The 16,608-nt window shown below is 37.9% G+C and overlaps 2 protein-coding genes across 2 annotated transcripts; one reads left to right on the top strand and one right to left on the bottom strand.

Moving 5' to 3' along the window:
- Positions 1 to 9,260: 9,260 nt before the first annotated feature.
- On the top strand, positions 9,261 to 10,993 carry LOC106341072 (rho GDP-dissociation inhibitor 1-like). The gene is made up of 5 exons (XM_013779885.1): positions 9,261 to 9,710; positions 9,870 to 9,936; positions 10,207 to 10,431; positions 10,510 to 10,634; positions 10,844 to 10,993. The coding sequence occupies exons 1-5, from the start codon at positions 9,525 to 9,527 to the stop codon at positions 10,913 to 10,915; spliced, it is 675 nt and encodes a 224-aa protein (XP_013635339.1). The 5' UTR covers positions 9,261 to 9,524; the 3' UTR covers positions 10,916 to 10,993.
- Positions 10,994 to 14,308: 3,315 nt separating this feature from the next.
- LOC106341132 (fasciclin-like arabinogalactan protein 21) lies at positions 14,309 to 15,415 on the bottom strand. Its single transcript, XM_013779954.1, has one exon. It carries the CDS (start codon positions 15,365 to 15,367, stop codon positions 14,309 to 14,311), a length of 1,059 nt encoding a protein of 352 aa, XP_013635408.1. The 5' UTR covers positions 15,368 to 15,415.
- Between the last annotated feature and the right edge of the window lie 1,193 nt (positions 15,416 to 16,608).

The raw sequence follows: 16,608 nt of genomic DNA, 5'->3' as shown, positions 1-16,608 counted from the left end.
AACTTTCGCCTTCGCGTTAAACTTCTTCCTCACCCTCTCAGTGATCCCCAAGGCCCAATTATATTTTTGCTGTTGAAAAAAATAAATTAACAATTAGTTTTTTAAAAAGTATATATTTAAATCATGAAAAAATTAGAGTATATATAATTAATTAATAGAAACTTACAGCGTAAATTTTGAACCACGTCTTTCTGACGTAGTGAGGCGTCTTACTCCAGTACGGATGTGGCATGGAGAAGTAACCTTCGATCGTGTCGGTTACGTCCGATGCAAGACATCCGTCAACCCCAAACCTGTAAAAAAACAAATTTAAAATATAAATTATTTTTTAATGTTATAAAAGAATTTTAAACGAATTAAAAAAAAAAATTAATGTAACATACCACAAAGTTCCGTCCGGTCGGTCTGGGTCGATAACTGGTAAACCTTCTCTGCCTGGCAGACGGAGAATGTCCTCGACAGTGTACTGCGAGTAAGGAGCACTCGGAGGCACCATCAAATCGGGAATCGGCGGGCATCAGAGGAGCCATCGGAGGAGGCACAAGAGGAGGCATCGTCGGAGGAGGCACATGAGGAACCGATGGTGCACTAGAAGAAGGAGACCGAGAGACTCTCTGAGAAGATTGAGTCTCGGGGACAGTCTCCTGGCCCGAAGAACCGGGAGCTGAAGAAGAACCGGGAGCTGAAAAATACGGGTCTAAACGACTACCCGGCTCACCGAACATCTCTCTGTAATGGGCAGTAAGTCTGTCCTTTCGAACCTGGAAAAAAAATTTAACTTTTAAAATTAACATTAACAGTATAATTCCCTACATTATCCACCTAATCAGTACTAATTAACATAAAACCCATAAACCTATCTAAATTCCCTATACTAACCACCTAATCTATCCTAAACTAATCAAATTAGAGAGGAATTAGAGAGACTTAACATTGCTACGAAATAGAGAGGAAGTGGAGAGGAAGTGGAGAGGAAAGAAAGAGTGAGCGCTTGGGAGTATATATAATATTACTTATCCTCGTTATTTCCTCGTAAAGTTACGAGGAATTACAAAGGCCCGCGTGTTTTATTGTACGAGGAAGTAGCGAGGAATTACAAAGGCCCGCGTTTAGCTTTACGAGGAATTACAAAGGCCCGTGTTTTATTGTACGAGGAAGTAGCAAGAAATTACAAAGTCCCGCGTTTAGGTTTACGAGTTTTTTACGACGATTAAGCTTACGTGGAATTTACGAGTCAACCTTTTACGAGGAATTATCGAGCCCCGCTTTTCTATAAATACCCGCAACTTTCCTTGTCTAACCACACACAAACTCACAAATCACACACAAACTCACAAATCTCTCCCTATCTCAAATCACACAACTCAGCAAAATGCTTTTCAAATTAGAAATATTTGAAAAAAGAAAAGAGGAGAAGAAGATATTGGAACACATGTGGGCAAGACTTACGTAAGTCTCGCCACATGTGATTCCTGTATCTTTCTTCTCTTCTTTTTTTTTTCTAGTTCTTATTCTACGAGGAATAAGCAAGGTCAACTTTTTTTTTTTTGGTTACGAGGTATTTACGACGATTTGCGCGTACGTGGAATTAACGAGCCCTGCTTTTTTTTTTTTCGTCGTTATTTCCTCGTTGGCTTACAAGTGCTTTACGACGATTTATGCTTACGTGGAATTAACGAGCCCCGCGTTCTTTATTTTTATATTTCGTCGTAATTTCAACGTTTCTTTACGACGAATTAACGAGTATTATGTTTAAATCCCTAAAATCTGAAACCCCAAACCCCATCTTCATTATCTTCTACTTCGTATATTCCAAACCCCAAACCCATCTACCCTTTAACCTCAATATATTCTTTCACCTCAATCTATTCTTTCCATTCCAAACCACAATTCCCACATTTGCTTATTCATAAAACAAACTCCCACATTACCTTACACAAAATCAAATACATCAATCCGATACATTGACATCCTCATCATCACTAGAAACATCATCATTTTCATTAAACTCGTCTTCAACAGCTTCCTCTGTGGCATCGTCAGTAAGATCTTCGTACTCGTGATTATGCGGATCAATGAGAAGGATTTCATCAATTTCTTGTTCAGGTTCTTCGACTTCATTTATCTATTCTTCTTGCAATGGTGGTTATTCTCCACTGATGATTCGTCCTCGAGGTGTAACTTTGATCACTGCTAACCAATTTATACCTGAATCTCTCATCCGAGGGTATGGAAGGAAGCTAACTTGGTCTGCTTGTGAAGCTAAGATGAAAGGCTCGAATTTGTTGTACCTTCTTCCACCGTTGACATCAACTACACCGAATTTGTTAGACCGAACACCTCTGTTGACGACGGGGTCGAACCATTCACATTTGAAGAGGACGCATTTCAGCTTCAGTATCCCTGGAAATTCGACTTCAATAATCTTCGTCAAGATCCCGTAGAAATCTGTTTCCCCTTTCACACATATTCCATAGTTACTGGTCGCCCGCTGTCTACCATAGTCATATGTATGAAAAGTATAGCCTCGTGTGAAATACATCTGTGATGTGGTGACCTTTACAAGTGGAGATTGAATTACTTCGTGTAACCACTTAGGATAATCTGCATCGTCGTCGTCATAATCAACCTGCAAAAATAAAGAGAATGTTAGTGAAATACAGATAATGTATGAAAAAAAGTTTTAGTTAATACCTGATTCCGCAACCACTTAATGAAGTGTTGATCTTTCCTTTTGTCTACGTCACTTGTGGATATACCAGGAAATGTTTCTTCGTCTTGAGAAACAAATAGGCTGTAAAATCACATTTTATAGGAATGAATCTCTCGCAATTATACAATTAATTATACTTATATGTGTTTCGACGTGTCAATATATGTTACCTTTCAAAATAACGCATTAATGGATCTTCGCAATTGAATTGAATATAGGTGTGTGCACTATGAGCGTCTTCTTCACTCGACCACCAAACCTCTTTACACTTCCCACCGAGTCGTCCAATCTGCCTAAAGATATTTGGAACACCAGCAACTGCATATGTTAGTGCAACACCACCATCATCATATCTTCTTGGAGCTCTTCTCCGGGTACGTACTTTTGACGCAAAGTAGTACGATGTGAAGTGAGAAACTTCTTCCGTCAAACTTCCAGCAATTATAGAACCTTCAACTTTGGCGAGGTTCTTTGCTTTTCCCTTCAAATATTTCATGGCTCGCTCATACTGATACATCCATCCGTAATGTACAGGTCCACGAAGCAATACCTCATATGGGAGGGGGACAGCTAGATGCTCCATAACGTCAAAAAATCTGGGAGGAAATATCTTCTCCAAGTTGCACAATAAGATGAGAATGTTCTCCTTAAGTTGTTCCACAACTTCTTCTTTAAGAGTGCGTGTGCTTAGATCCCTGAAAAAATGGTCCAATGCCTTTTATATTCCAAAAACAATTAAACACATTGTTAGTCAATATATTATTTTGCAAATTAGACCGTTATAAAATTATTGTGATATAATACACTACATACCTGCAAGTGCTTCATGTACGTTTGTTGGAAGTAGCTCCGCAAATGCAAAGGGCAGTAATCGTTGCATAAAGACAACATGATAATCACGACTCTTCATCCCAGAGAACTTTTGACCCTTTTCAACACATCTAGAGAGATTTGAAACATACCCATCGGGGAACTTCACTTCTGATGCCACCAGTTGAACAACACCGACTTTTTTTCCGAAGACAATCTGAATATGGGAACTGAAACTTGTCCATTGCTTTTTATATGTAACTCGCTTCTTGAGCAAATATCCGGCAAGTCCAACCTCGATTTTATGTTGTCTTTTGTCTTCCCTGGGACATTCAATATTATATTCATGATGTTCTCAAAGAAATTCTTCTCTATATGCATCACATCGAGGTTGTGGCGCAGAAGAAGATCCTTCCAATATGGCAACTCCCAAAATATACTCTTCTTGTGCCAGTTGTGATGAACACCGTAAAAATCAAGCATATTACGAGGGACATGCCAATTACCACCCCAACGAACTGTTTCGTTAGCTCCGTAGTAGTCGATTTGCGCTTCAATTTGTTCTCCAGTTAGATATGGAGGAAGAGTGTCTCTCACAACCCTTTTGTGCCTAAACAAATTCTTGTTTCTTCGGTAAGGATGGCCAATGGGAAGAAATCGACGGTGACAATCAAACCAACTTGTCTTCCTACCATTCTTCAGTTGAAACGCATCTGTCGTTCCATTACAATATGGACAAGCTAATCTCCCATGTGTAGTCCATCCAGACAACATCCCATAGGCAGGGAAATCACTTATGGTCCACAAAAGCATCGCTCGCATCGTAAAATTCGTCTTCGTTGAACAGTCATACGTCCTCACCCCTGTTGACCACAAATCCTTCAACTCTTTTATCAGTGGTTGTAGGAAAACATCCAGGGACCTTTTTGGATGGTTCGGACCAGGTATTAATATGGTCAAGAATAGTAACTCCCGTTGCATGCACATCTCCGGTGGCAGGTTGTATGGAGTAAGAAAGACTGGCCACAATGAATATTGTCTCCCTGACATTCCGAACGGACTAAATCCATCTGTGCATAATCCGAGATACACATTCCGGATATTGCTAGCGAAATCTGGATGTACTTTGTTGAAATGTTTCCAGGCTCTTGCATCTGATGGATGAGTCATCTCACCATCCGTCTGAGTATGCTCGGCATGCCATCTCATCTTTCCAGCAGTCTGCTCTGATTGATACAATCTTTTCAATCTATCTGTAATTGGTAGGTACCACATCCTTTGGTACGGTACCCTATTACGTCCCCGTCCTTGCGGCTTGAATCGTGGCTTCTTGCAGAATCGACATTCTTCTAGCTTCTCATCATCTCCCCAATAGATCATGCAGTTGTCGATGCAAACATCTATCATCTCAGAAGGCAACCCAAGACTATAAACCAGTTTCTGAATCTCATAATAAGAATCAGCAGACACATTGTCTTCCGGCAAATACTCTTTAAACAAGTCCGCCCATTCGTTCATGCAACTTTCAGGTAGATTGTGATCAGTTTTAATATTCATCATTCTAGCAGCTAACGACAATTTAGAGAGACCTTCTCTACAACCACTGTAAAGTGGTTGATTCGCCGCGTTTAACATTTCGTAAAACTTTTTTGCATCTATATTAGGTTCTTCATCTCCATCATGAGCTACGAATGCATCAGCTACCATATCATGAACCCTATCATAATCTACCATCTCCTCCTGATGGTAACTATGTTCATTATGCAAATGATGATCAACCGGTTCTTTTTCCTGAAAATTGCTATTACTACTACTAGCTTCATTCTGATCATAATTAAAACCTTCTCCATGTTGAAACCAGATATAGTAATTTGCCGTGAAACCTCTATTTATTAAATGCTTCCAAACATTTTCACGGTTTGCCAGTATCGAATTGCTGCATTTCCGACAAGGACAGAACATCTTACCACTTTCTTGGGCGAGCGGTGTTGAATCTGCTTGATGCAACACCGCTCACCCAAGAAAGTGGTAAGATGTTCTGTCCTTGTCGGAAATGCAACAATTCGAAACTGGCAAACCGTGAAAATGTTTGGAAGCATTTAATAAATAGAGGTTTCACGGCAAATTACTATATCTGGTTTCAACATGGAGAAGGTTTTAATTATGATCAGAATGAAGCTAGTAGTAGGAATAGCAATTTTCAGGAAAAAGAACCGGTTGATCATCATTTGCATAATGAACATAGTTACCAGCAGGACTAAGTAGACGTAAATTATTTCCTCGTAAAGAACACGCTGAGTTTACGTGGAATGTACGAGGAAATACGCTTTCCTCGTAAAAGCCACGTCACTTTACATCGACTTTACGACGAAACTCTTTAGTCGTTACTTTACGAGGAAATAACGCTGATTTTATTTTTCCGCCGAATTTTCTCGTAAAATCGACGTAAATTAACGAGGAAAAATATTCCTTGTTAATTTTCCTCGTTAAGCTTGTGTTTTCTTGTAGTGAAGATGATGCAGGAGGTGATGACACAGCCTGCAAGACCGGAGGAACGATTGGAGTTTCAGAAGTCTCTCGAGATGTAGGTGCAGGTTACGTGTGGAGAAAACTTTGTTGCCACACCTTAAGCAGAGGAGTAGATCCTTGTTGATGTAGATGTGAGTAAGTAGTGGCAAAAGGGAGGAGCTGCTGATTAAACAAGACATGTCTATTGATATAAACTTTCCTGGTTGGAGGGTTGAGACAACGATAACCCTTATATTTCTCTTTGTATCCAAGAAACACGCATTGTAGAGATTTGGGGTCAAGTTTGTTCGAAGTATATGGTCTCAGTGATGGATAACAGGCGCTGCCAAAGATTCTGAGTGCAGTGTACTCCGATTTTCTTCCGAACAGGACCTCATATGGACTCTTGTTGTTCGAAAGAGAGGAAGATGGCAGCAAGGTACCAAGAAAGCTTGATGTAAAGAACGCCTCGACCCAATATTTTTGAGGCACCTTCCCATCAAACAACATAGATAAACCAAGCTCAGTGATTTGCCTATGTTTTCTCTCTGCTATCCCATTTTGTTGGGGAGTGTAAGGACAAGAAATCATTTGTTTGATCCCATGAGTAGAGAGATGAGTTACAAAGTTGTTGCTTGTGAATTCACCACATCCATCACACTGAAACATGAGGATCTTCTAGTTTAATTGCTTCTCTACCAGAGCTTTCCACATGATGAATACTTGAAGAAAATCAGATTTCTGTCTCATAGGATAAAACCAGCAATACCGAGAGAAATTGTCTACAAATATAGCATAATATTTGAAACCTTGGACTGAGCTAACAGGAGAAGGACCCCAAAGATCACAATATATCCTCTCAAGAGGTTTATTAGACACATACACTGAACTAGAAAAAGGAAGTTTAGCACTTTTGCCAAGTTGACAAGAGTCACAGATCTTGGAGATGCTTTTATTGACACTAATAGCTTGATTTTTAGACAGAAACTGTAGAATCTCAGCAGTAGGATGACCCAATCTTCTATGCCATACTTCAGCACTAGCAGCGACTTATCTTGATGTATAGAAGGATTTGAAGTTTGAATTTTCCAGAACATATAGATCTTTATGCGTGCTTCCTTGAGTCAGGATTTGTTTGGTGAGTATGCTCTTAACATATACACCATCACAGTCAAATGTAAACTCACAAGAGAAATCAATTTTCAACTTAGATACTGATAATAAAGATTTAGCAATATCTTGGCAGATCAATACATCTTTCAAAGACAAAATACCTGTGGATCCAAAAGCAGATTGCATAGGAACTGAACCGATGTGTGTTATAGGTAGAAAGTTTCCATCTGCGACCATAACTGAATCATTCCCATGATATTGCTGAGAAGATTGGAGATGTTGTTGAGAGTTTATAACATGAGCAGATGCTTCTGTGTCTGGGTACCACACAGTTTCATTGTAAGACTGGTCTTGTGCAGGAGGATCATTAGAGACATGAAGTGCAGCCATGGCAGAAGGCAAGTCTGTTCTCTGGTAAGATATATCAAAGCGGCGGTAGCACTTGAGTGCATTGTGCCCAAACCTGCTGAAAATCTGACAAGTGGGACGAGTTGAAGACTCTCCTTGAGGTGCGGTATTGGTGGAAGATGCTTGTTGATGAAACCCACGACCTCGAGTAGAACATCCTCTGCCTTTGCCATATCCAAAACGACCATTGTTGCCTCCTCTTCCACGATACTGAGTGAAGTGTGGAGTCTGATGAGTGTAAGTGGCGTTTTGAGAGTAGTTGGGGTCTGCAGTTGATACATGGAACGTCAAATGAGAAGACACTGATGTTTGGGAAGCATCATAGGATTTGAGACGATCATCAAAGCCTGTGAGACGGGGGACAATGTCTTCGAACGTTGGTGGCAGGGAGAATCCATGGCTCCTTCGATACTGGTTTTGATAGGCTCGTAATCTCGTCCCAGTCCTTGTAAGGCTGCAAAGATCTTCATGTTTTCTGTTACTGGATTCCCGACTGAGTTTAGTTGGTCACACAAGTCTTTCATTTCCTTCAGATAATCATTCATCGTTTGTTTGGCTTTGGAGACTGTTTGAAGACGACGTTGAAGCTCGAATAAACGAGAAGAGGACACACGATTGAAGTGATTGCCCAGAGAAGTAAATACTTCTTGAGCAGTTTGAGCTCCAAGAACTATGCTGAGATGTCTTCAGAGAGAGAGAGAGCCAACTAGCCAAGCTTGAACTATCTGGTCAGATCTGACCCACTGTTAGTAGTCTGGGTTCGGAACATCTCGATATCCTCCAACTATGTTTGGTACAGGGATTGTCGCGATGGGTGCTGGAGATGCGCCATTGACGAAGCTTAAGAGACCAACTCCGGACAGGAAAGACTCAACATGACGCTTCCATTGTATGTAGTTACGTTCAGTAAGCTTGATGGTGACACAATTTGAGATGTTGAGTTTAGGTTGAGAATAGAGATCTAAAGAGTTGTCCATGGCTCAGGATATACTAACTGAGCTCTGATACCATAAGAACAAGAACAGAGATGTAGAACTAGAACAAAGATAGAGATATGTTGAAACTTTTCATTTTTCATTTAAGCTTAAAGTTTATTACAAGTGTAAGAGGACTATTTATACTAAAGAGTTAAAACCCTAGATGAGCCACTTGTTGTCGATTAGGGCGACACTTCCTCGTTGGATTTCAGCACATGAAAGCGATTCGTCAACGCCATTGGTTGTTCCAAGCCGTACGGTGCAGGACCACCTGTTCTGTCTTTTTGTCTCTTTTTGATCTCTTGACTCAATGTAGCCGTTGTAGTGCCGTGTTCTTGAATGGGCTTCTGTTATGTCTTCTGTAGGGCCAATCAATTCTTTGTAAAGCCAGTTTCAGCTTTTGGAGCTTTATTACTTTCTTGTAGGCCCATTGATATGTTCTTCCTCTCTGTTTCAGAAACAAAACACGTTTCTGAATCAGTATTCGCTTTTGCTTTCCAACTTTCATCATTTTGTCAGTTCTGTCTACACCGCTGACCAACCTGCCATGCCTATATTATTCCCGAAAAATTGAGTTTAACCCATTTATTCCGCTTTGCATATGGGTTCGTCCCTAACCGTCTCATTATATTTTAAACGCTGATCACCCATGGATAGTCTGATCATTTGACACTCATATAGACTGTCGTCAAAACGTGTAACCAATACAGCTATACGCGCATTTTAAAACTCGTACATATTTAGCAAATTTTTACTTTTTTGAGAGTTAGATTTACAGAATAATAGGATCACCGCATGACCACTTCTTCAACTCCAAATATAATCATTTCTCAACAAAAAAAACCACCAAAATCTCACTTTTTCTCTCTCCCACTTTCTGTTTCCATCTTTGAGTTTTGCTCGAATCCAACGGTTGATTTTAACTAAAAACATATTAGATTAACAAAGACTTTTGTTTTTGTTTGTTTCTTAAGTTTTGCTTGGAAGAGTCAATAATGGGTTTGGAAGATGAGAAGAAGGGAGGAGAAGCATCAGGAGAAACATCAGACAGAGAAAATAGGCTAAGCAGAATGAACAGTGAGAGCTCTTTGTCTCCGACAGAAGAGGATGATGATGATGAAGACAGGAAGCCCGAACTTGGTCCCATGATCGCTCTCAAAGAACAGCTTGAGAAAGACAAGGTCTTTATATTTTTTTAACTTACTGTTATGAGAAGATTTAAACTATACAAGGTTATAGATAATGGTGGGATTACGGTTTGGTTATATGTTATTAATCGTACTATTATATTAATCGAACTTTTAAAAAAGAGTTTAGATTTCTGTCGAAAATTTTGATAGGATGATGAAAGCTTGAAAAGATGGAAGGAGCAACTTATCGGCGTGGTAGATTTTGAAGACGTCGGAGGTAAACCAAACCTTAATCTGGTTTACATCTTATGATTTAATTAGACTGTAATCTTTAGAAGGATATCATGTACGGCAGGGACGATTCATGCATCTTAGTTAAATCAAATGACATTTTTACTTACCCTAGTCTGGTTAATATTAATACGGGCATAAAGTCCATAACTATTGAATGTAAGCTGCCCTAATGCTTTATGCTAAATGACGTTTTGGAAGAAAAACAATTAAATTGTTATATCCAACACACACTTAACGGATCTATGAAATGCAGAGACACCGGATCCTGTAGTAAAGATACTACACTTGAAAATTAGGTCTCCAGACAGAGATGAGATGGTATTGACGATACCTGATGATGGTGTGCCGAACCCGAAAAGTCCCTGGTTCACCATAAAGGAAGGATCTAAGTACACCCTTGTCTTCAACTTTCGTGTTACCAACAATATTGTTTCTGGACTTCGCTATAACAATACCGTTTGGAAAACCGGTGTCAAGGGTAATTTTAAATTTTTCTGTAAAATATATTCTCCAAGATGTTATCTATTAATAGTTGGTGTTTTCCTTGTTGGGACAGTGGATAGTACGAAAGCAATGCTTGGGACATTTAGTCCTCAGGCTGAGCCTTACCAACATGTGATGCCTGAAGAAACCACACCTTCTGGCATATTCGCTAGAGGATCCTATTCTGCAAGGACGAAGGTATATTGTTTCATATTTGCTTTTACTTATTTGGCAGCAGGCAGTTAAATTTTTATAGTTTGTTGTTAATGTAATCAAATTTAGTTAGTATCTTTTATTAACGTTGATGAGTATCTATCGATCATGAGGCCTTCTTCAAATGCAACTATGTTTTTCTTTGTTAGTGAATAAGTTTTTAAGTTGCTTAATTAGTTTATTTCATATTTCAGTTCATTGATGACGATAATAAGTGCTATTTGGAGATCAACTACACCTTCGACATCCGCAAGAATTGGCAATGATCTATCGAATTCAACATTTTCTTAAGTCTAAAACTATATAGACAAAGCTCTTCTGACAACATTCATTTTTATCTTCCATTCAACTTCAGATAGAAAATTTATTTAGGTTTCGATTAAATGAACATGAATAAAATATATCGTTCGAAGCTTTAATCTAATTTCCTCTTCACTTCTCTGGTGATCTTTATCTTCTAGAGTTTTTATGGAAAATGTTATTTTGAAGCTTAGTGTTTTATCTCGTAATCTTTTTAATTCTTTCAACCATATATTATAAAACTCATTAAGCAAGAAAAAGCCTTTGTAAAAATAATAAATATTTATACAACATTTAGAAAATACATATAAGATATGTAACATATCTATCTATCTATACTATTATTTGCAAAGTGATATTTTGCATTCGAGCTTTCACGTTAAAAATTAGACTGGTTAATGTCGGCTTTATCGTTAATGAACTTTTATATATAATTTATTATAAAATTTAAACGAATCTATACTAACATTTTCGAAGTGATTTTTCGCATTCGAGCTCTCACGTTAAAAGTTAGACTGGTTATGTTGGCTTTACCCTTAATAAACTTTTATATATAATAGATATCTTATATTAGATAATTGATTATAATTTAATATAATAAATTTCCAAAAACATACTAAAAAGTAATATAATTCTTATATATTGTGTTGTTATCGAAAAATAATATTTTCTGTTATAAAATTAAAAAAAATTAAGATATAAAATATTTTTAATGTGTGAATATTTTTATAATTTCAACACAATAATAAACATATTTTTATAGATAAAATATTTTTGTCATATATAAATAATTTGATATTAAAGAACATAAATAATAATTTATTATATTTTTAATTTAATAAGATAAAATAATAATTATTCGTAAGAGGACTAATTTAATGATTATTGATTGGGTAGGTGATAGAGTAGACAGAAGATCGAACACAAGCTATTGCACCTTCACTAGAAAAAACTTGGTTAATTGGAAGAGTAAGAAACACAAGGTGGTCTCTTGCTCGAGTGCTTAGGTAGAGTATAGAGCCATGTTGAAGCTGACAAATGAGTTGATATGGATCAAGGGTATCTTGAAGGATCTTGGCATCGAGACAACAACACCCATGACCATGCATTATAATAACCAAACAGCTATCCAAATTGCATCAAAATCAGTTTTTTTCATGAGAAGACAAAATATAGAAGTTGATTGTCACAAGGTGAGATATATGATAGTCCAAGGAGTGATACTGCCATGCTATACATGAAGTGTAGATCAGCTTGCTGATGTGTTCACTAAAATTGCAAGACAAAAAACAAGTGAGTCCTGTCACTCTCGCCTTGGACTCATTGATCTCACACCTAGCAGCTGATCTCCTTAACCATGAAACTTACGCCTTTTTTCCTCGTTAAATTTTTGTCCCAATGAGTTTTCCTTGGTAAGATTTTTAATGAGAAAAGTCTTTATGGTTCCCAAGCTTGACCGGTTCCTATGGCCAAGCTTGAGGGGGAGCATTGAATATTAAAATAAAAAGAAAAAGTTTTCATCCAGGAAAGTCTGTCTGTCAAGATTAATGCTAGAAAAGTTTGCCAAAGAGAAACAAGCAAGACTTGGCAGCACGAATAGTACATGCGGAGCTACAGTATTAAACAGATTTTTATTTTATTGTAGCTTTCATAGTAAGCCAAATGTGTTTAGCCAAATGTGTTTGGCTTATTGTGTATGCATGTTATGGTTTTCTTCTTCTTTTATAATCTATTGTAGTGACATTTTTAGATCTAATGGAGACTATTCTTTCTTCATCATTCTTACTCTCACTCTTTTACTCAAGAACACAAATTTTCATTTCTCACATATCTCTAAACTAAATCTCTTTTAATCTCTCTGGTTACTTAATCTACTCTCTTATTTCTCATAATCTTGCATGGAGAAGGTGGTCTGGATGTTTGGTAGTGATGGTCGTTACTTGGCCCGTCATTGCATCTCTTCGGTGGTGGTGGTGGAGAGTGGTTTTGGGTTGTCAGTTGTGGCGGTTGAGGACTTTGTGTAACTGGAGGGTAATACACCAGTGATGGTGGAGGTGGACTGTAGACGGTATAAAATCCTAAACCTTAATGAGTATTAAAATACAAAACCTTATGAGTATTAAAATACAAAAACAACCTTATTGAAATTGGAAATCGGAAAATATACGATTATCATATTTCCTAAACATACGTTCAATATTCTCCATGAAGATTTTGAATGCTCAACTTGGACACTAACTTCTTAAATGGAGCTCCGAGACCTTTGCTTAAGATATCGGCAATCTTCGAATCTGTACGAATACGTTAAGTAGTTATGATCCCATCTCGAACAGCATCACAGACTGAATAAAATCATTTTCAGTATGCTTGGTACGCATGTGGAAAACAGGATTTGCAAGATGTGAATTGCTGCTTTACTATCACAGAAAAATCGAGTTTGCACAACTTGTTCGAGTCCAAGTTCTTTTAACAATTTTGCGAATCCACTTCGTCTCGCGGTTAGCAGCTTACATGGACCTTTATTCTGCCTTTGCAGATGAGTGTGATACAGTGTCTTGCTTTTTTCGTTTTCCAGGCATTAGGTGATCCTCTTTGAAATGCTTTAACATGTGAGAGTTATTACCACATATGAGAAGATCATCGACATATATCAACACACCCAACTCAATGTTTTTGCACGAGTATGAGAAGAGTGAGTAGTCTTCATAAAACTAAAAAAATCCAAAACTAAGAACCGCATCTGAGAGAGGCAAAGAATGCTAATGTAAATGAAATCTGAAAGGTGCATTTAATTGTGTGTACAATATATAGACTGTGTAAATATACTTGCCTAAGTACCCTACTTGTATTATATATATGGTGTAATCTCAGTATAATAAGATCATTCAATCATTAACCTCTATTGAGTACATACAACAAACCGGAGACAAGAGATCCAAGTTTGTGATGTCAAGACTCAGGATGACCAAGATAAGAGCAGAGGAGATGTATTTGTGTCTGAGCGTTTTCTGCAGAGAATATAACGGTTATATTGAGAGTTTGACTCTCAGGTTTAAAAGAGGAGAAAGGTGAAGCCAAGTCTCTTTTTGGATCAGTCGGTGTTTAGTTTAACCAATCTGATAGAGAGATTGGTTACAACCTAGAGACACACGACACGTCGTGATTAGTTATATCCACATTTAATATCCCACCCAGTTTATGAAATAAAGATGTGAAGCTGAGTGGTCACTGCTTATAAAGTGACATAGCTATGATCAATAATCATTACTAAAAAATGTGTATATATCAATTACTAAAAACAAAAATATAAACAACATGGATGTGTAAATCTACAAGGGAAGGAACAAAAAGATGGTGAGTTAAGCCCGTGGGAGCTCTAGTGTGTGTGATATCCCATGGATTACAAAGTTGTTAGAAGAGAACATATCTGGAGCTACAATCTCAACTCCAGAGATCATGAAACACTGTGACGAATTAACTATACCTCTCCTAGTGATTATGAGATCTTGGTAAGGATCTAGTGTCTTGAGTAAGGCTTTATCAGGCATTGAAGCGAGATTTTTCTTGGTAAGTCGTTGAGCAAGAATGTGACGTCTCATGACTTCGTAGAGAAGCGGAGAAGCAGATGACAGTGAGACCAGATTTGGTGTGGCTAGAATTGTTACTCCGGTCAAGTTCTTGTGTTGATCTGCAATGATCCTGTTGAGAACAGAGTGCAATCCGATTGCAAATGGCACAAACCCGTTTGAACTTAGCAGCTGAATGATCCGAGTCCAGTCTATCTTAACCGGCACAGCTTCTTCTTCTTCGATAATGGTTTTGTTTGAGTCAGATTGACACAAAGATGACCGTGGAATATGATCCATGTGAGGTAGCAGAGGTGAGAAGGGTCCAAGAACTCCGTGAATTACCAATGAATCTCCAAGAAACATGTCCGGGTGTGAGATCATGACATGATTCACTTCTGCTCTTCTTGATTCTTTGTCAACGCTGGAGATTTGGACGCTCTGGTGACGGAGAAGGGTAGGGAGACAGGTTCCTTGTGGCTTCTTGAGGAGTTCCTCCATCGGAAGCCTTAGAGGGAGTGTGTGATACTGAAGAAGCTGCTTCAGAAACAGAGGAGGAAGAGATGACGTGTTGAACAAGGAAGAGTCGTCAATAGCGAAGAGGGTTGTGCTGGGAGAAGAAGAAAGGAAGATCTCAGAAGATACGTGGAGGAGAGTGGCGATTGCTTTGAAATTGGATTGGCGTAGAGCTTTTGAAGCGTTTAAAGAGAGAGGATCATGATGAGTAATGGGTCTGTTAGTTTTTGTGATGTTGGAATCTGGAGGTGGAGGTAGAGTGGTGGAGACGGCCATGAAAGCTAAAGCAATAGAGAGGACAAAGTAGACAAAGCAATCCAATGAACAACAACCCATCTCAGAGACTTGGAGAAGAAGAAGAAGACGAAGAAGAAGAAGAAGAAGAAGAGAGAGAGCTCGTCAAAGAAATGGTTTCTTGGAGAGGGAAGTTAGGTTTCACAGGAGAGTTTGCCGTGTGGATAAGTCTTCGTCATTATATCTTGTACTCATTTTATTAGTTAATCCTTTTCGTGCTTTTTTCTTTTCTTGTAGCGGTTACTTATTAAACTAAGTCAATGTCATTATCGCAAGAATGTTGTACTCTTAGATTCTTCATAGCAACAAGACAACGTTTATAGAATTTTTCAAACCACACAAATATGTTGTTTCAATAAACCCTTTAGTCTAAGGTAAAATTCGCACAAGAGCCTCAGAAAAGATTGAGGGATTACATAGTTTTCACTGTGCTTTGAGTTAAAAGTAATAGTGTAGAGATGAAGATTGACCAATTTAAAACCGCATATATCCGCCAACACACCAAATTTATAATTAAAACTAAAAAATATTATTTATTTAAATTTTAATTATATATATAAACATAATATTTATTTATTTTTACGTTTTTTATAATATACAGTATATTATTAAAAGATTTATAACAACATATAAAAATTCATTTTTTCTTTAAATTATTATATCTTCTGTAGATATTCAAAACATCATTCCACTTCGAATACTCGAAAAGTTCTCAGCCAGATTTTTGTGAATGTCCCTGGATATATAAACATTCAAGAATAATCTTCTATATTATAATGATACAGTTTCGAGACTCTTACAGCTATCCACGTAGGCAAGCATGTGGGACCCACCTCTATTATTTTTTTTAAATGTCAAGTTATCAGATTGCGCTATGGGTTTGATCCGGCCCGCTACCGTCCTCCTATGCATCACCTTTGGCTGATTAGGGTTGCCGTCTCCTTCGAGATCCTTCGTTTTAGGGCGCTTCCTCTTCCACTAGAGTTCAGTTTTCTTACGAACTCCAATAATTTATTGTCTCGAAAAAATAGAAGTCGATCGAGTATCTTCCCTGCAAAGTAGTGTCAACAAGTGATGGATGAGCAAGGTTCTTCCAGAGGTAATCATGAGATATGTTTCCTCTTTGTCGATTTAATGAGTTCATGCTTCTGTTACGTAAAATATCCGTGCTGATATACACATGAGTGCTTGAATTTAGTTACTTGATCTCTGGATTTTGACGGATTCACTCTAGATTTGTCAATTGGGATTTATTTTTCTGAATGATGTTTGTTAATCAAAAG

The sequence above is a fragment of the Brassica oleracea genome, chromosome C4 (genome assembly GCF_000695525.1).
Source record: "Brassica oleracea var. oleracea cultivar TO1000 chromosome C4, BOL, whole genome shotgun sequence".
In the NCBI taxonomy this organism is placed as follows: Eukaryota; Viridiplantae; Streptophyta; class Magnoliopsida; order Brassicales; family Brassicaceae; genus Brassica; species Brassica oleracea.
Note: the sequence above shows the minus strand (reverse complement) of the source record. Positions and strands in the feature narration are given on the sequence as shown.